This window comes from Cloeon dipterum, chromosome 2 (assembly GCF_949628265.1).
Source record: "Cloeon dipterum chromosome 2, ieCloDipt1.1, whole genome shotgun sequence".
In the NCBI taxonomy this organism is placed as follows: domain Eukaryota; kingdom Metazoa; phylum Arthropoda; class Insecta; order Ephemeroptera; family Baetidae; genus Cloeon; species Cloeon dipterum.
The window spans coordinates 33,091,519-33,114,825 of record NC_088787.1 but is presented as its reverse complement, the minus strand read 5'-3'; the positions used below and the strand labels follow the sequence as shown (position 1 = coordinate 33,114,825).

The following is a 23,307-nucleotide window of genomic DNA, read 5'->3' as shown; positions in this document are numbered from 1 at the left end:
TGTTCCGTGGGAGACTTGCGGTACTTGAGCTATAATTGCTGCATCCGTCGTCCTCTTAAGCCATTATTAGCACCGAGCCATGCAAAACCGAACGACGCCGCGCGTTCTCACCATTGAATTAATCCAGCACTTTCAGTTCCAAGGAAATTTCAAACTTTAATAAGGGAGCGTGAGATAAATAGTAAAAATATGTTTGATAAAATTTTTGGTTAGCACGAAAACAATTATTTCAAGCCTTTTTTAGAAAACTTAATAAAATTAAATAAAATCAGACTTGTCGCCATTGCCAAAAAAATTATTATGGAACAATTTAAAGCTCATATTGAATAAGATTAATTGACTTCAGCGAAATTTTGGACTATATGTTGATATTGTTTTTCTTCTGGTCGATACTTTCTAAGTTTTAAATCGCATATGCCACAAATCAAGGACAAATAGGTGTCAAAATATACTAATAAAATTAAAATTCAACATTTTATCCAAGATTAAATGAGTTATTAAGTTCTAAAAATCCAGTGCTTTTCAAGCGATCTAGCGTGTCCTCGCTGCTAGATCAACTTCTCGAGGGTAGTTTTTTTACTCTTCCCTAGTCGAGATGTCATGTTAAGACTTCACTATACTTAAGTCGTTCTTCTCCATCCTAAAACTGATACAGCTCTTAGATAGAGGTCAACTGTTTATATTGATTATGGAGTTTGATGGTCAATTGATAAAATCCTGAAAAAATGCAATTTTGCTTTTGAAACCACAAAATTATCCCAGGGGCCAAGGTATTATAACATGCGAGCACTCATCCCTGCGTTTACAATGCCTCTATTGACGTCAAAGACAAATGGTTCCCGGCAAATAAGATAGATTTGGCCGTGATTTCGGTAGCATACCTTTTCAGAGATAATTATTGCAAACTGGTTTTCGGGCGGACTACTTCAATGCGATAATAATTAATAACACCTGTACGTTACATAAGTTTATTCTATATATCGCCACATCTCAGAAATTAATATTGGTGTTCGGAGCATTTTCGTTCAATGTCCACCCCTTGAAAAAAAAACTCGTCCAAAAGAAGCGATAAAGATGAAGGCCGTAGCGATTTGAAAAACTGGTTTCAGTCAAGGTATGCCCTCGATCCAACATGTTCAAAAATTTTCATTTTTAAATTAACGCGTAAGCTTCTTCAACCTTGAAACACATTAATATATTTACTAATATCGGTGTTTTTTTTTTATTTTTTCAGTTAACAGTAAGCACGTGATTATCAATATGCAATCTAAAATGTGATAACCTCTATGGTTAAAAAATTTCTGTGCTTTGTCATTCCTGCTGAAATGTCAATAAAATTGAAAAAATCTTTCCAATGAAAAATTAAACCCAGAAAAAAAACTAACAGTTGAAGCTTTCAATTTGTGTCAATAATAAACTTTTGAAAGAGGAGAAAACTCAAGCACAGCAAGACAATCGATATTTTTAGTCAGCGCACGTTTCCAATTAAAGTAAAACCACTAACAAAAATAAACAGAATTGTGATTATGCTTAAAATTGATTTATGGCCAAATAAATCCAATATATAATTTTTGACCTGATAAAACAATGAAAGGGACGCGTTTTGATTTACATTTTATTTTTTAACCGACAAAGGGTGAAGCAACAACCAAACTGAAAGGCCCAAATTTCTCATCGGCGATCCAGTTACACAACTTCGGCTCGAAGAGTGCTCTTTGCTCTTCTCAGAGTGCGCTTTATTATTTTTTGTTTTAATTGCACTACATAATATGCCGTTTTCTAATGTTTGCGGCAGTGAAATAGTGCGTAGAGGCGTGTGTTATGATGTAATTGCCGCTACTTTCTCAGAGTCAAAGTCACTCGCGCTCTTTATTTCGCGGTGCTTACCAATTTCTCTTTGCACAGCACAGCCGCGGGCCATTCAGAGTCAATAAAAGTGATCATTGGCCAATTTGCTGATTCACGAATTCTTTTGCAAATTTGACGCAATTACCGCGGTTTAATAGCAAAAGAATTCGTGTTCAAGTTCACCGATTCTGACCGCGACAAGGCCGCGACGGAAGACGTTTGTTTCGTCAAGTGTGAATGACGAGAAAAATCGCAAGTTTGTGGTCACGTCTTTGGATGATTTTTGCTCCGCAAGATTTTTGTTTGCGGCTTGTGCATCTTCGTGGTAATTTCTCGTTTAGCCGAGCGCAAAAAATGTCACAAAAAATTTAATGCAGGAAGTCAGCTTCTTGACTGCACCTGTTGTTTTTTTATGTAAAAATATCGTTACGAAATAATTAACCTGCAGTTGGTTTATCTCTTCCTTAATTAAAGTAGAGCTTTACGGGTCAACAATTAAGAACATTGTTGACTATAGCATTTAGTTCATAGTTTATTGTTTGTGAAATTTAGCGACAGTTCATCTCTACAAATATTGCAATAATAACATCAGGACCATCAAGTTAAATTTCAAATTTTGCAGAATTTCTCGAAAAGATTTAACAGTTTGTCCTGGAATTTTTTAACTTTATTTCGATCCCTCTCATTGCGATCTATCCAATGGTGCGCGAATTGAGCTAAAATTCCTTTCTCAAAAAATAAATCATGATTTAAAATAGGGAGACAGAGCCCGCCTAGCCTGCAAAAATATTAAGCTTTTCTCCAAAATTTAAACTGCAACCTGGGAAGTCTTATTTTTTTCCTAATTTTGAGAGAGTATATCAAATAACGGTAAAAAGGATTTTCATCAAATTTCTGTTAAGCTTTACTTTGAGATTGCAAATAAAACTGAAGATTTTGTTTGAAAATCGTCAGAAAAAATTTATTCACGAATTATCACAATTTTTTTAGACTCTTCAAACTGCAGGTCGACCCGAGATGGATAAACCACCTTCAGTGTGCCTTCCATGTTCACAATCTGCACTTGTTGAACCTAATGGCAAGGAGTTAAACCAGCGATAAGACAGAAGCACAATAGATTAAGGGTGTTTATGAAACAAATTAATAAATAAAAGCCTCCTGCCTAACCCAAATAACTTATTTTTTTTCAAGATTCTGAACAACACTAACCTTCAGACTGTGAAAACCATTGCTGTCCTCAGCGTCGCCAATGCCCAACTCTAAAATTTCAAGGAGCAGTTGGTGGATAACCGTCTTACAAGCACCTTGAGAGGACGAGCTGGTGATTTCAACGAAGATGTCTTTTGTAGACTCTGTGATCTGCAAAATAGCAATTCGGTTTGTGATATCATAGCATCACTTCTGTTGACACAATGACTTACCTTTGTAAGCTCGCTGTTTGTGATTGGGGGCAAGGAAATAGTCTTGTTTTTGGCGTTTTTCAGATAGGGATAGACCTGCTTCCCTTCCAGAAGAGTCAAAAACCTGCAATTGATGTGATTACATTAATAATCCAAATGGTTTTTTTCACTCATGAACTAGTTTCCAATCTTGAGCTTTTGACACAAATTATTCTCTAGATTAAAGTAAATAAATTAGTCCAAATGAAAATTTAGTGCTGGCGGTTACGGTTACCACAATTCTTAGTTATTCATCAAATTAAAAATTCAGGAACAATCAGACTTTAGATATCAGCATAGTAATCAGATTGGTGTATGGCCAATTTCAATATCATCATGTTGAGCCTGAATTACTCGGATGGTAAACCAACAAAGGTAATTATTTCAATTTGAGAATGATTCCTGATTTCAAGAGACACTTCTGTACTTAACATATTGGAGAAATTATGTATTTCATGTACATAAATTGAAAAAATCAGGAATAATTCCAAATAAAATTAATATGATACGAGATGTCATGAAATACAATTTTAAAACAATGCTTTACATAAGCAACACAAACGCCAAGACTAGTCTTTATCAAATTAAACAGACTGACAAACAAAAGCAAACTAAGGCGATTTTTTAAAACCAATTAGTGAAATAATTTTCATGAGCTGTAAAATAAGTAATGTCGACATGCGATATAAAACCACACATGCATTCACTTTTCATCTCAAACATTTCTCCAAAGAACATTTATTACCTGAAGATGCCTGATCCTGACTGGGAGCGTTTCTCCTCCTCGGCCTCCTCTTGCAGGTTCTTGAACATTTCCGCCGCAGTCAACTCCTTGTCCTGTCCGAGTGGGGTCAACTTGATCCTGTGCGGCGGTCTGGCCACGTAGTGCAACGGGCCAGGAGGGAACAGTGACAGATCGTGCGTGGCTATTGTGGCTAGCTGCCGCTTTTGGCACAGTGTGTCGTGCAGACGGGTCTAAAAAACACAACAAACATTTTGTTTTTAATTTTGAATATTGAGGATTAGACTGTTCCGAGAGTAAAGAGAAAATTTGGTATGTTGAAGGGTGAAAAGAATTTTTGGTTAGCAAACAAAAATATGGGCATAATTCAATCAATCAGTAATTTTAATCTGTCTCCCAAAAATGGTTGGTATTCTAATTGTTTTTTTAAAAAAGCGGATGTAAATGATGAAATAAGATTTCGAGGAATCCTTTGAAAATAAGTTAAGTTTGACGCTGTTTCAAATTAATAATACAAAAGGCTGCAATTTTACTGCTTGACAGAAGAAATTAAATATTATGCAGCTTCCTCAGTGTGTACCGAGCAGTTTATTTTTCCATATTTCTACAGAACGGTCCTGCTTGAAAAAAGAAACAGCTCACTACACACCGAGGAAACTTAATTAAATTTCCTGACAGTTAGAAAACCTCGCGTGCTTGTGCCTTCATTAGTATCTCATTCAATAATTGATTGCTTGAATTGTACATGTTGCCTTCTAATTATAAAAGAACATTTATTTACTTTACTTTTCAATAACATAATAAATTTGAAGTTATATAATAACTTGAAATTAATGAGAAAACCTACCTGTAAGTGAATGAAAGACCGGAAAGTCTCTGCTGTGAACTTGACGTCCCGCACAATGCAGCAAACGATATGCGGCCTGACCAATTTAACAGACTCATCCTCAGAAATGACCTTCAGACTGTCATCAGTAACGTGTAAAACGCTGATTTTGTTGCAAAGGTCGCTGATCTGTAATTAATCAAAATTTAGATCCTCCGTTTACAGTTTTCAATTAGCAAACCGGACCTCCTGATTAGAGTTTGACTCAGATTGCTGCTGCTTTCCTTTGCCCTTTTTCCCCTTTTTGCCACCGCCTCCACCAGACTCAACTTTCTCTTTCGGGCAATTTTTACTGATGTACTCAAGGATTTGCTTTGGCTTGCACTGTTCAACCATTTTCATCAGCCTCTTGTCATTCAACTTGTTTCCTTTCAGCATGACATCTGCGCATGGGAAATTAGAAAGAAGCCAATTAATAATGTTAAATTATTACCTTTGAGTTTGGAGTTATCAGCCAACTCTCCAGGGACCAGCTGAATCAAATTTTCGGAGACGTCCAGCAGCCGCAGGCTGGGAAGTGAACTAACGTTTCTTGGGATTTCCGTGATCTTGTTACTTTTAAGCTTGATTTCTGCTAAGTGGGCCAGCTCTGGATAAACCACGTCAGGGAATTGCTCCAGTTCATTCTGGGAGGCATCTAAAATGCTCAACTTCAAATTGTTTTTGAAACTGGGCAACTGGGCAATGTTGTTAGATGAAACGTTGATTGAGGTCAAATTGGACAGTTTCGTCAGAGTCTCTGGAAGTGCGCTGAGACTATTTCTCGACACATCCAAAATCTTGAGTTTGTCCAAATCGCCGACACAGTCGGGCAGTTCAGTCAGCTTGTTGGTGTGCAGCACCAGGGTGGTCAAACTCTTCAGTTTGGCCGCATCGACGGGCACAGAACTCAAACAGGTTTCGCTGATGCACAGATAATTGATGTTCACCAGGGAAAAAAGGGCCGGATCCAGGCCCTTTTGCTCCTCGATCCTCTTCGAAATGTCAGCTCCAGATAGAACCAACTCATGCCGGTTTTGACTGTGCGCTGTTTGTATTTCTGTCCACGACATCTTGAAAAGATTTTACGCCTTTATATCTTCTGTAAAATGAAAAAGGTGTGTTAGTTTCAAATTGGGTCGCACAAAAGCACGCAGCGAGACCTAAAAAATGGATAAATCACAGCAGTAAAAATAAAGCGTCTCCACGATCCACAACAAATAACTTCAGTCGCTTCGTGTTGCCTCAATGGCCTCTATGCCTCGTGTGTAGATGCGTGCGTTAATAGAGTTCCATTCATAGCCGAAAGTGCTTCCAATGTTAGAATGCAAAAATAGGTGATTTTTTGCCCGATTTTTTGATACCACTTGCATCCAAATTTTCAGGACCAAATCGCAAATATCCGGCATCTAAATATATTGGCACCGCCCTTTTTGAGAATGACGTCACACGCACTCAACGCCCCCTCCGTGCGGCCGCGTGTGCATGTTCGAAACCTCGAACCAGGTGGTGCACTTAGGACGCTTAGGACTTTATCGCCTAATATTTTATTGCGACTTTCGTTCATGTTTTCTGAGAGCAAGGAAATCGCGAGTAGATGACGTTGGTGTAGAGGAGAACTTCGCTTATTACGATCAATTTCAGCCGTTCTCGCAGTTCGCACTTTTGACTTGCTTTAAAACTGAATTTTAGCGATGCGTTGGACTCATAATGGAAAATTTAATATTTCAATTAGCTGGTAAAAATTAGGCAAAATGGACAATATCAATGAGGGAATATATAAGTAAATATATTTCCGCAAAATAATCTTCGGTCTGACCCCTTGAGGTATCTTTTAAGTTGGGGTACCTAAGAGCAGCTCGCAACTGATCACGAGAAAATAGCATTAAATTTTATGTTTGAATATTCAGAGGTGAATAATGCGGAGAAGTCAAACAACTGATTTTTATCTTCTTGTACAGTTTATTTATCTTTTCATTTTTCTTTTCGGAGATAAAACTACATGAACAAAAAGAGGAGATTTGAAAGAATTACAGAACGAAGAATGGGGGCACTTATATATCTTGCTGGATCTCCTTTTTATTCTTTTCGTGGTGCACATCGTTTTAGTTTCATTATTTACATTGCATCAATTTACCGTTTAATGCACCTTACACGGATAGAAGATAAATTAAAAATAAATCAATTGATTTTTGGATGGATTTATCCTGTATCGCTCGTCCCACTCAACCAGGGAACCCAGGGGCCGGTAAAAAGATGAGTCAAAATCGATCTCCCCTGCGGTGACGTGGTGGAGATCAGGATGAAACACAAAGTCGTAAAATAAATACTCGAGCGCCGTGCTCAAGGAATAATAAAGAAAAATGGTTACAGCTGTGGCGTAAATTATTTTAAGCAATATAACATAAAGTCTGATCTGGCTCTTGACGGTCCCCTGGTTAGAGCGGACTAACTCAAGAGCGAGTTCCCTTGTCCATAGCGTGAAAAGCTACTATGCTGTCCCGTTCTTTCAAGTCAGTTGGTCGGCTCGTCCTCGGCCTAGCAAAAAGCAACACAACTTGCAGAGCAACGTTTCAGTTTTCTACCGTCTAGTTTGTAGTAGAAATCATCAACCAGCAATTTCCATTTTTTGCCATTTCTCTTTTTCTCAACAAAATTGTGCTTACCTTGACATGATAATTCGGTTATTTGAGGTTTAAGTTGAGCTTCATCTTTTTTCTTTCCTTGATAATTACAATAAACGTTCCAACAAAGATAAGCGCAAGACACGAAGTAGAGAAGAAGTGCTGCCAGAAGTACATATCGTATAGAATGATTACAGGGGTCGTTCGGTTGTTTGTTTTACTTTCCACTTTTATAATAACTCCTACGTCGGTATCAACTAAACATAAGAATTCATTTTTTGCGCCAGACTGGCAAATTGATGTAGACATTCATTCCCACCTTAAGATTACGATTTGCGTGAACATTAATTAAATTGCGTGTTTTGTGTGTGATTTGTGATGATGATGAACAAAGAAAAGAATGGCCTCACCAGTTTTTCGGTACATTTGTTTTTAATTCAACGCGTGCTCTATCTTCACTACCGCTGGGTTGAGGCCGTCAGGCTGGGCAATGCGATCGGCCGTCGCCGAAACGAAAAAGTCGGGCCGATGACGTGTTTCCAAAGTGCTACTTCTGCGCCCCCCAAGAGCGGAGTGCTCCGCTCAAGTATCACAGTTCTTTTAGGGACGACAGACCGGCATTGCCGCGCCGCGACGGCCCTGGCGAGCGGACGTCACACGTGGAGGTTCGACCTCCGCTCTAATCCGGCTACATCAGGTCCTTTATCGCACAAATATAATAGAATCCATAAGTAGTTACAAGACAAAAATGCTCTTCACTTTACACGTTTTTACATCGCTGGGTGGTTTGTTTGTTTGTTTGGCTTGAATAATTGTTTCGTTTGTCCCCTCAATCATCCGCTTGCCAGAGAAATGCTCAGTCACGGAAACAAGATTGCAAATTTATTTTTGTGATATATTACTCGGGGCGGCTCGGGTATGGGGAGGAAGGGTGTTCGAGTGTGGGTTTACGTGTGTTGTTACTTCTTGGTGAGAGTGGATCAGAGATCTCTTTTTTCAGATGGTCGTAATGCGGGAGATAAAAAATAAATTCGCGCGCGCTCAACTTGAATCTTCTCACTTCTTCTTTGCTTTATTGGTGGCGCCTCTCGGTGGTGTGACTGGCCTGCCAGTGTTGAGGCCTCCGTAAGTGAATTTCCGCTTGTCAGCAGGCTAAAATTATACGTTCAGAGAGCAAATCAATAAACAAGAAGCCAAACTGATGACAGAAACAGATGATTGTGAGAATGAACCAAGACCTCCAAATTAATATTAAAAAAATAATAATAATATTGCTTACTATTTTAACTGTCAAAATTGCAAGTAGAAAATATTTAAATGAATGTGGCACACCATTCAGTCCTATCGATCCATTGAAACCTTCATAAAAATGTCAGGTGGTTTACTGAGTAATTTGCATCATTATGGAGTGCCACTGGTTTGGTAGGTCTTAGGCCTTCTACGAAAGGAAATAAATAAAAAGATCAAAAGGCAGGATGATAGGAGTTGGTTGGATGCGGGTTTAATATTTATTGGCAGGTGGGAGACACTAGGATGAATTAAAGCTAAAAAGGTGATGGCCAGGAGGACGGGGCTAGAAAAGAAAATGAAGAGGAGAGAGCAATCATAAAATGCGACAGTCTCTAGGGGCGTGATGATGATGACCAAAGAGCAGAGGCTCACCTTGAGAATCTGGAAGGAGCACATTAATGTCTCATCGACGGACATCATTGCACCGGCGTTGTCAAACTCGCCGCAGTAGTTGGGGGCTGAGAACAGCGTCACCAGCTGTCTCTTCGCAAAGAATTCGTATCCATCTTCAACGACCTGTGAGCAGACAAACATACCGCGTCAAATATGAACTCTGGCATTAGTGTATACATAACGCATTGCACCGCTGGGAAAACAATGAGGGTGATTGCAATTAATTATAAAATGTGCAAGCCAATGACAGTCTTCTTGTCAAATGAAGCAAGAAGGTTAAGTGCACCAGCTCGCAAATTGCTTTTCGAGGGTTGTCCACAAATAGACAGATGGAGTATTCTGGCTACTTTCTACTTTCCTCGTATTGTGCGCAGCCTAGCCACGCAATCTGAACTAGAGTGCATTAATCAGCTTTTAATCCAGAGGGATTTCCAAAAATAGGAATCCAGTAACAATGAGTAAAGCAATGCCATGAAATAAGTCACAGGGCCATGATGTGCTTTTAAGCAGAAGAAATAGTGGGCCATGCCAGGGCCATACAAACATTAATTCCCACAAAAATCAATAGTCATATCATCAATAATTTAAATAATATCCCGCGAGTTAAGTCCTTACAATGTTTGCTAATTCCATGCAAACAACATTAAAACTGAATACTTCTTTAATATGGCCACTATTTATCAAAAACTTTTGACTTCGGCCAGAGGAGTTTGTGATAGGACATGGGGTAGAAGAATTAAGGCACACATCAAGATGAGTTTGGTTTTTCAGGACTCGGGAAACAACTTTCAAATCATGTATTAAAAATATCTTGCATTTCTTGTTCATGAAGTACGCAACATGTAAATTCAGAAGCAAGAATCTGGGTTGTACAAACATTTGATGTAGAATTTGCCAGTTCAATTTCCATGAAATCCATGGCAGTAGTAATTACCTGATGCGCTCTGCAGATGAGGTCAAAGTCGTGTTTGTGGAGGAATTTGCCGACAACCTCGGCGCCGAAGGTGAAGCTCACACCCCTGTCGTTCTCGCCCCAGCCCATGGTATCCTTGTCGGGGTCTGACCACAGGAGGTCGCACAGGAGGCCCTGGTCGGGCACGTCTGTGGGCCGCATGATGCGGCGAATCTGCTCCATGCTCTGCAGATCGGGGCTGAGGCCGCCGTGGCAGCAGAAGATCTTCTCATCGACGATGGCCGCCACCGGCAAGCAGTTGAAGCAGTCGGTGAATGTCTTCCACAGCTTGATGTTGTACCGGCGCTTGCATTCATCATAGAAGCCGTATATCCTGTTGATCGAGGCGCACTCGTGGTTGCCTCGCAGCAGGAAAAAGTTCTCGGGGTACTTAATCTTGTAGGCCAGCAACAGGCAGATCGTCTCTAGACTCTGCTTCCCTCGGTCCACGTAGTCGCCAAGGAAGAGGTAGTTCGACTCGGGAGGAAAGCCTCCGTACTCGAAGAGACGCAGAAGGTCGTAGTACTGGCCGTGAATGTCGCCTGCGGGGCAGCAGAGAAAAATGTTAGTCCACAGGCGACGAATTCCAATAAAATTAGAGCACACTGGCAATGACCAAAGGCATATTCTCCTTCAGTTAAACAAATTTAAAACTAAAAACTTTTCAATAAGATTGTATTCATGTATTGCAGATTTCTGACGCCCAGGGTTCTGAGATTTATTAACCAGATAGAAAACCCGGTTTTTTCGGTTTTTAATTTCATTTCGCATAAAACCTTAAAAATTTGAAGAATAATGATGAAAAAATTATCTTACAGTGATATTGTATGGTGAATGTGAGGAAACCAAAAAAATAAAAACGTCTTAGGCCAAACTGGTTAAACCCGGTTGTAACCACTTTAACCCAGCCCGCCGGGTTTATTGAAAAAACACCGGGTTTTTTGGCACCCTGTCTGACGCACAACAGCAACTAGCCACCAGGCTATATTTCTCTTTCAAGTTAACTTTTATTTTAGGTTTAAAGTTTCAACGTTGAAGAATTTGGCGAAACCATTGAAATCGTGTGGCCTTTCTCGATGTGAACCACATACAGTGACAATTTAAGCGATTTTTTTATTTAAAGAAAATGGCACTATACTTCAAAATTGATCAAAATAATTTCAGCTCAATTTAGCTGAAAAACTTAGCTGGTAGTCAGCTCATAAATGATGCAACAAAATTTCCCAAAAACTGAAACGTCGAATCTTAGGAGTTTTAATGTTAACAACAGTTAACTTCCTCGTTTATCTTGCTCGTTGATATGTTTCTTCAGAAACAACTAACTCAAAAATGTTTACATGTGTTACATATGTGATTTAATTTTTTTACTTGTATGAGTCTCAGCGGGTTGTTCGCTAGCACTATAAATACCTAATTTCTCCTAATGTGATGTTGACTTAAAAATATTATGACTTTTGGAAGAATAAAAACGAATTGAAATTGAGGAGCGCCATTAAGAATTGAATAAATAATTGCACGGAATAGTTGACTGACAATGAGGGTCCTAACTGCAATTTTCAAGCGGATTTTCAATTGTGATAGAAACCAGTTTCTGCCTGAAAATATTATCAGGCCTTGTTCTTAATTAAGTTAATTACACGGCAATTTAGCATTGCTGATTATTTGCTGTCCATTTTTTTAAATCAGGTTACTTATCAATCTTCTGACCTAGTTTAATAGATCTAAATAAAGATGATTCGCAAATAAAACACTTTTGATTGAGTCTTACTACAGCATAGGCGCAATCTTATCGTCGCTGACATTGATCACCACTACAAAATTACTATTTTTATTTGAGACACGACGCTCACGTGTCTCGACAGGCCGAAAGGGAAGAAGGATCTTTTCTTTGGCTTCGTAATTGCAGCCAAGTGCAGCAGCAAAGCGATGGAAGCCGGGCCCGCTGTAGTGGTGGCGGCGGCGGGCTCAATTTCAGGCGAATCAATAGCGTGACTATCGATGAGTCCGTGTAAAAATAGCAGTCGACCGCCGGCCGGCGAGATTCATCAATGATAATGACATACGCCCTCAACGGTGCGACGCGTGTCCCGTTCTACTCAAAGCCAAACCGAAATTGATATTGATGCGCGGCGGTTGCGTATTAAGAGGCAAATCATTGCCGTCTTCGTCTATTCTGGAAGCTTCGCAGAAAGGATTGCGTTTCAGATTATTTTAGAATACTGTTCGAGGAATCATTCGATCCAGCTCATGTAGTTTTAACTTTGGTGGTCGTTAGAGGTCATTTATTTAATTTACTTTTTAAAGTAATTTTTATATTTTTAATTGAAAATGTTTTTAAGTGATTATAAACAGTTTGTTGACAAGAGTAATATGGATCTCGACGAAAGTTTATTGTCCCTTTCCAAACCTATTAATTAGATACAGTAGGCAGGTGATAATTAAATTGGAGCATTTCTGGCGGCGTCTGAGCCGGTCAATATTTATACGTCCACCAGTGGCCAAAATACTACAGACGCAGCAGGCGACAGAGGCGTCGCAGATGTCCAAGGACAACGGAGATGTGAAGCTCGCCTCGAGGAATATCATCGGTTTCAAGCTGTTAGCTGTTTCGCACTGTCTACGCGGATAACGCATTTATGTATATTATCCATCAAAACAAATCATAAAAAACTCAAAGTGACTTTCATGGCTGGGGAGATGAATAGCTTTTCTCAAGCATTGCTCGACAAGCTCTATAATAAACGATTATTTTATTCATGTAAATAAAAATCACCTCAGCTTGAGAGTCAAATGATTTGCAAGTAAATGTAAAAAACGATTAGCTTTCTACTGAACTGCGTCAAAAAATATTTTAATTTTCTTAATGGCACTTTCTCCTACACCTAAAAAAATTGTGAGTTCGCAAAAAGGATCGTTTGTGCGCTGCATCATCACATGACGCGTTTGTTTGCGTCCGTCCCTGAGGCGCGTGTCGAACCTGATGGAAGTTTGTGACACGAGATAACTCCATTAGGGAGCACCTGATAACGGCCCCCTCGGTTTATCACGCGCAATGGAATAAAAACGCCGATTGGCGAAACACACTGGCAGGCGGGCGGATCAGGCGCGCATTAAATGATTTAAATTTCATCTGCGTGCCGGCAGACACGAGCCGCGTTTTAATTGCGTCGCTTGTTTGACAAAGCAGCATATAATTCCCCGTGCTAAATTAACAATATTGCCAAATACCGGGCGCGATACGGCGTGACAATTTTTGCTAACCCGAAATGATAAATAACCAACGAGTAACTGACTCTTATCACATGCTAACGTAATGTCTGATATTATTTGTGCGTAGCAAATAAAGTGTCGATCAAGTAGACGTTTCAGGGAGAGATAAGCGTCTCGCGTCTCGATTGCGGAATTTCAGATCAGCAGCTCGATTCTCGACTTTGCTGATCTAAGTGCAAGTTTCCGAGGATACAAAAATACTCAGCGATTTGACTCAAGTTCATGAAAATCCGAAAATCCTTAGTTATTCATCAAAAATTCAGGAACAATCAGACTTTCGAAATCAGCATCAGAATCAGATTGGTGTATGGCCAATTTCAATATCATCATGTTGAGCCTGAATTACTCGGATGGCAAACCAACAAAAAGGCAATTATTAATAAAGTGTCGATCAAGCAGACGTTTCAGGGAGAGATAAGCGTCTCGCGTCTCGATTGCGGAATTTCAGATCAGCAGCTCGGTTCTCGACTTTGCTGATCTAAGTGCAAGTTTCCGAGGATACAAAAATACTAAGTGATTTGGCGAAGTGGATGCATGAAAATCCGAAAATGAGAGGAACATCCATGATAATTTCAAAATTGCACCTAACCCGATTCCGTTTCCAAATTTTTAGTTAAGAAACATCAAATTTTATCTAACGCCGATAATTTTCTGATGATGCTCGCAATTCTATAGGCCGAGACATCTGGCAAGGCGTTTTTCGTCTAACACAAGGCCAATATAATATTAAAGTTTTGAGGTTGATCTGAATTTGAACAAATCATTTTTAATGCGATCTTTTCAATAAATCATGGAAATTATCCACGCATGCTGTCGGCGTCGGTACAAATGGCTTGCATTACACGCGACTCCCCTCCTCAGGTCATTAAATGCAAGGTGAAAAGGTAATCGACATGACGCGGCGGCAATGACTCTGCCACCGCGAAACCGTTTCTGAAATTGATTTCCTTCTTCTTCCTCTCAAATCGTTCGGAGGTTTCCAATTGAACGCAGGGTAATTACAGGGCCTTGCTTCCGACGCCCTTCAGGGCTCGGGGCGGCGGGCGCCACTCTGGCTGCCTGCACTTTCCAAACCGACACCGTTCACTCCGACGAAAACACGGCAATCACGAGAGTTGTTGTCTTCGCGGCGCTAATTGAACGGGCTAACACACGCCACTCTTTGGCAAACACCGTATTCTGCCAGCGAGGAAATTAAAACGCCACGGCAAACAGCGAGCAAGCCCAGCGAGTGCATGCAAATAATTCGGGTTTGTCGACCAGATTGGCCACTGTTAGTGCAGGGCGGAGGAACAGACTTTATTATCTCCTATCTGCATTGCATGTTATTCCGATTCCGGCGGCGGAGATGAGAGCAGAGCACAAGAGAACAACGCCAGAGTGGAGTGGGCCAAGGCTGGCCTCGCCGCCGCCGCCGCGGAAGGTCAGAGCTTTGACCTCAGCGCGACACCTGTTTCCCAAATGAACAAAAAACGCGTACCAACGTGATTTTCGTGATGATAGCTCCCCGATCGTAAACAATCATTTCGCTGCGTTTCCAATAAAGATGTAATAAAAAAATATAATTTATGCTCATGGCCTCCTGTTGTTTCCGGAAGGTTGCCGGACGAACTTTATAAAGCAAAATGAAATCATGATTATAAATAACATGCGATTGCAAAAACAGAGAGGCTCTTCTTTTATTATTTTCAAGGAACTGCATCCTTTTTAAGAGTTAACACAGACATGTCGCGATGTTTTAAACCATTTAAAGATTAATGACAACCATTCCTCATGATAATAATTTAGAAGGAAATCAAGGAAATTCAAAGGTGCACTTTGAGGATTCATGTTAAGGAAAATCATCGTTTTCCGGCAAATTATAGACTTAATTCCACAATGACATATCCCTCAAGAGAATAATTAAAACGACTCGAAATTAAAAAGGGCCTAAACTGTGATAAAAATTCCGATAGCCTAATTCCCTTCTATCTTAATCACTTTTATAACGCTTTCAGTCATGAGATATTGAAACAAGAATTTTAAACCCCAATAAATTACTAAAACATAACTACTAATAGCTTGGTCGCAGAGGATTATTTCAGCAACCCAGTTTCTTTTGGCCCAAATTAATGCCCAACCCCCGAAAGGAGGCAATTATTTCCATAACACGACTGCTCGTTTCCAGGCCTGAATTATTCATTTATCCGGTTAGCGGCAGCGAACACACGCCATTCCACCGAGGCGACGACCAAGCAAAATATAAACACTTTTCTGCGGTTTCCTTCTTGTTTTCGCACAGATAAGTGGAAAAAATACTACGTTGGCAGCGGAGCCTTGAGCCGCAGAAAAGTGCAGTAGGCTTATCTACCCGCCTGGACGAACGGTAGCGCGTCAGAATCAGTTCCAAATCAATGCCACTTGTCACGTTGGGACAAAGGAGTGCCTGCCGTGAATATTCAACAATCCCAAAAGCCGACTAGAATAAATTAGCTTGCTGCCAGAGCAGCACTGGCAACCAATCAGAAATCCAGCGATCGGGGATTTACGATTGGTTTAAGAAAAGTTTGCTTGTTATTCTTTGTTTCAGCTTAAATAATAAACACATCAGGGAATTTTTATGAATCTAGATTTTTAAAATAACCCACAAACGAATAGATATTATTTGAGTCACAAGTTAAATTTTAAGAAAAGAGCTGTGCTATCTTCCAGTTTCGAAAAGATGCCGGCTCTTATCTTGGCAAATAATTATTTTCACGTGGTTGTAAATCATTTTGTTTGCTTTGCATCTCCATATGAATTGTTGCAACTGTTGTTAATTTTCTCACATTTTCCAAGTGAGAATGCTAATGCTTCAGTACATAAATTAAGCGTGCTTTTTTAACTGAGATCCTTCTAGTTTGTAAACAACGCGGAAAAAAGGGTTTTATTCATGTCCTTGAAAATTGCATTGAAGGAGAACAATTCAAGATCAGCCATGAGTGCCACTCCCAGAGGAAAGAGCGAGATCGCAATTAATTAAAAGAAGAGACTTACCGCATATTTTGAGTGGTGCTTCTAATTCTAAGAGGATGGGCTGGGACAGGAAAATTTCTCGGGACTTCAAACAGAGTCCTCTGATCTCCGCCTCCGTCAACTGCACATTTTTCCCAGGACGAGCTCCGCGAACTGAAAAAGATGATTTAGCAATTCAGATAACTCTGCCAAAGAGCATCCAAAAGAGCCGATTGATGCACAAATTAGGTAACTGGTTCCTCCCCAAACGAAAACGCCAACTTGAAAGCGGAACTGTTGAAATTGGCGGTGCATTCGGGACTCTTTGTTTGCAATACAATGGGCTCGATTGTCATCGCACTTGTTTATTTACATTGAGCGGCGAGGTGTTTTTGCCACGGAGCGCCGCGATTTCTGCACTAATTTCGGTGCTAAAACGCCGAAATTGGAGAAAATGACGCCGAACGAGGTCGTCCGCCGACAAAAACACCGAAAATCCCTAAGTTTGGCCGCCTTTGAAACGTTATTACGGCGTTCTAGTTAGCCCGGTCTTACCTTCTAAAAGTCGGCCTATAATGTTGTCGATATTCAATTTATCCGTTTCGGCCATTCTCTGCTGTCACTCTAGATTGTTTTGCACTAGAGAATGAATGTCTTCGACGCCCGATGGTCTTGGTAAAACTGGATTCAAATATGTTTTCTGTAGGAGGCGTCTTCTCTATGTCCCTACTCGAAAATGGCAGCTTGCTTTGACAGAGCCAGCCAGAGCCGAGCGTGACGTCATTCGCCTGTGTAACGACTCCCACCACTCTAGTCAACATGATTCACCTAATGTATTGCATTATTTTCCGTCACCAACCAAGATCAAACAATGGAGATCATCAATATGACGAAAGAAATGTGATTATTTCGCTTGATTTCTGAGCGCTCTGGACTCTTATCATAGTGGCTGATAAATATTTATTTCATTTTGACCCTTTTAGTACACTGCGCTGTAAGCGCGGGAATGGAAGGGGGTACTACGTCAGGAGGATAACCAAACATTTCTGACGCCTGGCACGAGGATGGTTTTGAATTCTTTGTAACGCTGAAAATCACAGAGAAATAGTGGGAAAACCAGATTTCTTCTTATCGGTCAATTTTATTACATTAAGCAAACTTTATTTTCCCCTCTATCTGAGTAGAAATGTTTACACTCGAGGTTTGTTGTAAATAAATATTATAATTATTAAAACAATGTTAGGAAAAAGAGAGATAATATTTAATGTTTCTTAAATCAACGAGAGCAAATCCCATTTTAACTATTGATTTTTTTCGTTTTTAACAGTCATCGATAATGTTATGAATGAACCGAATTAACAATACAAAAAGTTGAAAATACGAAGTATGGCGTATATATTTTATCGCTCTTGAGAATGATTCTTAAATTTATGTATGGCACTTTCAGGAGCCACACAACAATTTTGGAACTGCATTTAGGTTCATTGTGTTCTTTTTTACTTATTTGTCTAAAACTAATGTTCAACTTACATAACTGGAAAATAATGCACACATAGTATTATTTGGTTCAATTATAATTTAGGTTCCCTTTTTATTTGTAAAATTATAAAATACAAATATATACTATAATGAGAAATTCAGAAATTTAAATGGGGTCGTCACCATTTTTGGTACACTTTATAGATCATGCAACTAACCAAAAGGTTTTATATTTCACTGAATAAATGGTTTTAATTGCGAGGCATGATTTTTTTTCAATAGAGAGACAAAACTATATGGGAAGCTCACAAATCTGTTACGGCTACACGTGACCTCAAAAACGCCTCAATGCACGCTTTGCTACACAGACTCTGCTTCTCCTTGACGGCAAACTTGTTGTTCAGCAAACTTTTCTTGCAGTTGAAACAGCAGAAGCACTCTTCTCTGGCGTGCCAGTGCAGCTCCTGCCATATCACACTGCTCTCACTGGGCCCGATCAATTTATTGCATGTGTTGCACACCTACACACGATTTAAAAATAAAAACAAGTTAATTTTCTGAAAGTGCGAACAATGCGCTATTATATCGTCACCTTGGAGAACTTTGCCTCATAGCAGGCCAAACAGCATGGTTGTCCTTCTCGCGAGATGTACTTCAGTCCAGCCAACGGCGTGTCGCACTCGATGCAGCAGAAGTGGCGCACGTGGAAATATTTTTCTTCAGCCAAAGTATACTCAGTAGTAAATATTAACTAAAAATAAAACATTTAAATGAAATTAGCGATCAAATTGAATAAATCATTGGTTTAAATACACGCGTTTTTTATCAGTACACGTGGCATGCAAAGATTAAATTAAAAATTCCACTCCAGAAAAATGATTTTATTTTATCATTGATGTTATTAATTGAACCATATTTCAAAGGCAACAAAATTTGGCCACAATGAAATTATGAACGAATTTATTTTCATAAAAAATAAAGGAAAATTGATGTTCCACTCCGCGATATTAAAAAAATGCGGTCAACATTTTTGGAGAAAGATATTTTATATTGATTGCGAACACTAAACCATTAATCAAGGCAAAATATTTATATGAAGTAAAAAATACGTGGATACTTTTAATTCTGAGTTAAGTATTTTTAAATTAATTAAAGCATTTTATTTACCTCATCACAAGCATGGCACCTAGGAATGTTGACTTCTTCTGCAAAGTGGCGACCGCAAAACAGCTTATCTCCTTTGTGGAAGTAAATCAAATCGACCAGAAGTTCCTGAAAATTTTCCATCATTTTTAATTACTGAAACGAATATTGAATTTAATTCGTTACTTTGCAAGTACTGCAGACGAAGCAGGCAGGGTGCCAGAACTGGCCAGGACCAGCTCTTTCGGCGGTGACGATCACATCGCCCGGCGCCGCGGGCAAGTTGCACTCTCTGCACTTAGCCTGGCCACCCTCGAAGGCTGGGCCGGTCAGTTGTAGCCCTGCCAAGTCACCAGGCAGGTCTCCGTCGGCGTTGTTATTGTCAAAGCGTTCGGCGCGGATTGGCACGTTTGTATTCTCCTTGGGGACAAGGGCCGGAGTCTTCACGTCCGCCAGGTTGATTGGCTTCTTTGGCGTTTCCTCCACTTCAGGGGCAACGCAATTCTCGTTTGTTATGTCAGGACGCGTTTCATCATTTGCATTTTCGAGCGCGGCGTTTCTCGGGGGACCATACGGAATGGGCAGGTAGGCACTTGGCCTCTTTAGGAAATTCGGCGCCGAGTTCTCGGGATTGAAATTGGGCGGTTCAGTACTCTGCAACTGCTCCAGGGTGTGCGGCGAAGGAGGCGGCGGGAAGAAATCCGTTTCCGCCTCTGCGTCGACGGCGGCAGGAACTTGAAGATTGGAGTTAGCGTCGCCGACCAGCATTTTCTCCAGAAACGCTCCCTTGCCCGCTTGCTGCTGGTTGCTTTTCACCTGCTGCCGGTTGTCGGCGGTGGCGAGCGGCATGCCCATGATGACCGATCCGTCCTTGGCCAGGGCGCCGTAGTTCATGCCCAGCTCCTTGAGCATGGCCGCCAGAGTGGCCACCCGGCCCTGGCCCACGGCTCCCTCTTTCAGGTGCTGGCGGTAGTTCTCGAGGCCAACGACCTCTTCCTCGGTCAGCGAGTGACACTTGCTGGGGTCCAAGTCGTGCATCGGAACCTGTCGTTCGAGTTTTTCCCTGCGCTTCTGAGCGCCTTCCGAGCCGCTTATTGGACGCAGCGCTTCTGGGATTCCTTTCATGTACAGCTCGGCCTGAAAAAATTCAACGCTTAAGATGATAAAGTGCTTTTATAATACCTCACAAGGAGCCTGAGCATTAAATTGTTGTTAGAAGCAGCAGACAAATTACAACATTGAATTCTCTTGAAAAAAAAAAACGACTACTAAGTAAGACTAACGTGGTTTGAGTAAACATTAGATTTCAATTATTGGGAAATATGTAACCTTATCACGATAGTTTGAAATTTATTTATTAATCATTGTTTTTTTATTAAGGTAATATTTAATTATTACACCCATTAGTGTAACAAACTATGCTACAAAATTCTAAGAGGGGAAAATTTTAAATTCTCAAAAATGTTGTGATTCACACAATATCACGCATATGTAAAACTCACCACATCCGGTGTTATTCCCGGCGGTAGCCACTCAAACGAGAGCAAGTTTTCTTTGTCGTCATCCTTACCAATGTGAAGTTTGTCTGGCACAAAGGAAAAAGGATGATTAGTGTCCGCTTGCATGCATGGTAGGCGTGCCAGCGCATCGGTGTAATTAATTTTATTTCCAACGAAAAATTCAGAACATTATTGCGAGCACTCACATGTTGGTTTCTTGTTTCCTGCTCCGAGCAGTATTTCAAACTGGTTGGAGCCACTGTCATCGATCACATCGTGCTTCTCTTTACTGCATTTGCAATTGCGACATGACTTTCTGTGAACCACCAGAGGATGCTTGGTGTAATTATGATTTGTGGGAATGAGAGGAGACGAGATTGCTCCGGGGTACATTTTAAATGCGGCATAAAAGCAAGGTCAAATTAGTTATTTGGACTGTTTTTAAGTATTTGAGACCGGCATACATTTTTTTTTTACCAAACTAGATGGATATATTAAATATTTATTTGGTAAATTCCTGTAATGTCCAAGAGTAAAGATTCTTTTAGAGTTGAAAATTAAAATAAAGGATAATGTGATAGCTATTTCTAAGGATCAATATTAAGAAGTCCTATAGTAAACAGAGTACGAATAATTATTGTTCTTGTTTCATTATAAACAAACAAACAAATATAAAAAATTTTAACTCAAAAATGATAGTGGCAAAAATAAAATAAAAAAATCGTGCTTTTAATTAAGAAATGTCGCCTGATTTCAATAATAAAAAATATAATATACAAAAGTAATATAAAACAAACCACACACACCTCCAAAAGTGCAAATCCAAGCCAGGGCATGCTGCAGCACAGGTCAAACACGGCGCCCCAGCACCGACTTCATGTGCCAATTTGTGCGGCTGCAAAAAAATATTAAATCTTACTTCACGGACATTGCATATATTATATGCATACAATTATTATTGCCAGACCAAAACAGAAAAAATGTGAAAAATTTGCTATGCATACATATAGAATGGAACGTGAGGTAAAACACGTGTTGCGTGGTAGAGAAAGCAATAAAAGGATCAAAACCGGCTGAATAAATTTTGCTGTGCGTGTAGAGAAAGGATTTAATCCGGTATTCTTACCTGCAGCCGTCGCTCCTCAAGGTCGCGCACCCACCCCGGGGTGGAGGAGCCCTGCTCCGCCAGTCTGGTGCTCATCTTTACGCAGCCTCTGTCTCTGTGTCAACGGATTTTCTCCCCTGAGCCCGAGTCTATGTCGTCATTCCTGATTTACGCGTGAGTCATGCCGTCGTCATTCTCCTTTATCACTTCACTCACTCAACACACACACAAACACACACGACGTGAGTTGAGTTCACCTTTGCTCGCTCTCTCCGCAGCTCGGCGGCTGCACGGCACGAAACGAACGATTGGAATTGGACGCTCGCCGGTCCCCCTCCAGCAATTGTGCCCCTCCACTTTATGATTGTTCTTTGTGTTTGTGCTATTTGCGGTGGAGAAAGGGCTAACCTAACACACGGAATTAATAAAGTACGCCCGCAGTCTGCAGTCTGCATATAAGCGCATTATGCTGATTCCAACGTGAACTTGAGCACTACTTCCTGCTCTCAAATTACATGCTCGCATTTTACTTCGGGATCAAAACACTTTTTGTTAAGAGATATCAAGGGGGATTACATACATTCCGGAAAAAACGATTAACCCGCCTGTAATGGTATATTGTTTTAAATAAATGCAAAAATTGTAAATTTCTGAAATTATGCAGCTCATTTTTCATCTCTGCTACAAATTACCATAGCAAAAAATCCAATTATTTCATTTTTAGCCCTGACTTGTCTCGGGGTATTGTGGAATTTTTAAACCTGCACTTTCCCAGAAAACAAAATCATATCGGCATTTAGGAGCATTATTTGGGACGTTGTCGTGCGCGGCTCATTGTTAGAACCTATGCTGAAAAACATCATATTATGTTTATCGAGTCTTTTTCCTCCCACAGCAAAATTTCCCAACGCCCACTTGTTGCTAGAATTTGAGTTACAAAATATTGTATTTTATATGGCCTTGCCGGCCCTGCAATTAATATTCAAGCTAGATATATTTCAAATGGCAATTATACCTAAGGTTTAACAGACACCAAAAATATATAAAAAAACCTTATCACAAAAATTTATACATAGCAATAATTACTGTTTTTCATTAATTTCATATTTATTCTATGGAAAAATATTTTAATTCACCGCTTGTAACACTTCTTTGGAAAATTAAATAACAGATCTTAAAAGATTTACATGGATTTTTTTCCCCAAATAAAATCTTATTGTGAGATATAAAAGGGCGTGGACGCACGTACAGAGGTTTTTCAGAGGTCAAAAGTGAGTCAAGCAGAAGCAGGGCGGCATGTCGCTAGATTCATTCTTGATAACAAAAACAAGGAAACGATTAGCTTTTTGAAAAACTTTTTAGTTTGATTTATTTATAGAGTTAGCCAGACTATATGGTTACAAAAAATCGTTATAACTTTTAATTAAAAGTATAATTTCTATTGGAAAATTCAGCATAACTATGTTTTTTTATTTTTACATTGGCTACAAGTTATCTTTCCAAATAACCAATAACTCACAATCACACCCAAGGAAGGAATCAGTTCATTTCTATAAGGCATATAGTGAAACACAATCAACATTATTAATATTAATTTTATTTAACCCTACAAGGATTGCACAGTTATCGCATGATTCAAACTTCTATTTCAAAACAAGTACACTGTTGCTGCATAAAAATCGTAG

At 39.8% G+C, this 23,307-nt stretch overlaps 3 protein-coding genes across 3 annotated transcripts; all 3 read right to left on the bottom strand.

Annotated features, from left to right (window-relative positions):
• Positions 1–2,782: 2,782 nt before the first annotated feature.
• LOC135936616 (leucine-rich repeat-containing protein 47-like) lies at positions 2,783–6,268 on the bottom strand. Its single transcript, XM_065479494.1, has 8 exons — positions 6,058–6,268; positions 5,349–5,996; positions 5,102–5,298; positions 4,877–5,044; positions 4,033–4,262; positions 3,270–3,372; positions 3,058–3,207; positions 2,783–2,920 (listed from the first exon to the last, which is right to left on the bottom strand). Exons 2-8 carry the CDS (start codon positions 5,965–5,967, stop codon positions 2,810–2,812), a joined length of 1,578 nt encoding a protein of 525 aa, XP_065335566.1. The 5' UTR covers positions 5,968–5,996; positions 6,058–6,268; the 3' UTR covers positions 2,783–2,809.
• Positions 6,269–6,836: 568 nt separating this feature from the next.
• Positions 6,837–17,165, bottom strand: LOC135935345 (serine/threonine-protein phosphatase alpha-2 isoform). Its single transcript, XM_065477610.1, has 5 exons — positions 16,952–17,165; positions 16,439–16,570; positions 10,136–10,695; positions 9,181–9,324; positions 6,837–8,670 (listed from the first exon to the last, which is right to left on the bottom strand). Exons 1-5 carry the CDS (start codon positions 17,004–17,006, stop codon positions 8,575–8,577), a joined length of 987 nt encoding a protein of 328 aa, XP_065333682.1. The 5' UTR covers positions 17,007–17,165; the 3' UTR covers positions 6,837–8,574.
• Positions 17,166–17,954: 789 nt separating this feature from the next.
• On the bottom strand, positions 17,955–21,892 carry Tes (Testin). The gene is made up of 8 exons (XM_065479027.1): positions 21,644–21,892; positions 21,324–21,412; positions 20,724–20,833; positions 20,521–20,603; positions 19,205–20,155; positions 19,043–19,147; positions 18,468–18,626; positions 17,955–18,396 (listed from the first exon to the last, which is right to left on the bottom strand). The coding sequence occupies exons 1-8, from the start codon at positions 21,716–21,718 to the stop codon at positions 18,181–18,183; spliced, it is 1,788 nt and encodes a 595-aa protein (XP_065335099.1). The 5' UTR covers positions 21,719–21,892; the 3' UTR covers positions 17,955–18,180.
• Between the last annotated feature and the right edge of the window lie 1,415 nt (positions 21,893–23,307).

What these genes read in the sequence shown, in the direction of transcription:
- LOC135936616 (XM_065479494.1), bottom strand. Translation starts at nt 5,967, where the DNA reads ATGTCGTGGACAGAAATACAAACAGCGCACAGTCAAAACCGGCATGAG. An exon ending in AGTCAAACTCTAATCAGGAG is followed by an intron (nt 5,045 to 5,101) that starts GTCCGGTTTGCT and finishes GATTAATTACAG; the next exon opens with ATCAGCGACCTTTGCAACAA. An exon ending in CAAACAGCGAGCTTACAAAG is followed by an intron (nt 3,208 to 3,269) that starts GTAAGTCATTGT and finishes GCTATTTTGCAG; the next exon opens with ATCACAGAGTCTACAAAAGA.
- LOC135935345 (XM_065477610.1), bottom strand. Translation starts at nt 17,006, where the DNA reads ATGGCCGAAACGGATAAATTGAATATCGACAACATTATAGGCCGACTT. An exon ending in TATAGGCCGACTTTTAGAAG is followed by an intron (nt 16,571 to 16,951) that starts GTAAGACCGGGC and finishes CATCTTTTTCAG; the next exon opens with TTCGCGGAGCTCGTCCTGGG. An exon ending in AGCACCACTCAAAATATGCG is followed by an intron (nt 10,696 to 16,438) that starts GTAAGTCTCTTC and finishes GCTGCCCCGCAG; the next exon opens with GCGACATTCACGGCCAGTAC.
- Tes (XM_065479027.1), bottom strand. Translation starts at nt 21,718, where the DNA reads ATGAGCACCAGACTGGCGGAGCAGGGCTCCTCCACCCCGGGGTGGGTG. An exon ending in TTGAGGAGCGACGGCTGCAG is followed by an intron (nt 21,413 to 21,643) that starts GTAAGAATACCG and finishes ATTTTTTTGCAG; the next exon opens with CCGCACAAATTGGCACATGA. An exon ending in GGTGCCATGCTTGTGATGAG is followed by an intron (nt 18,627 to 19,042) that starts GTAAATAAAATG and finishes TTTTATTTTTAG; the next exon opens with TTAATATTTACTACTGAGTA.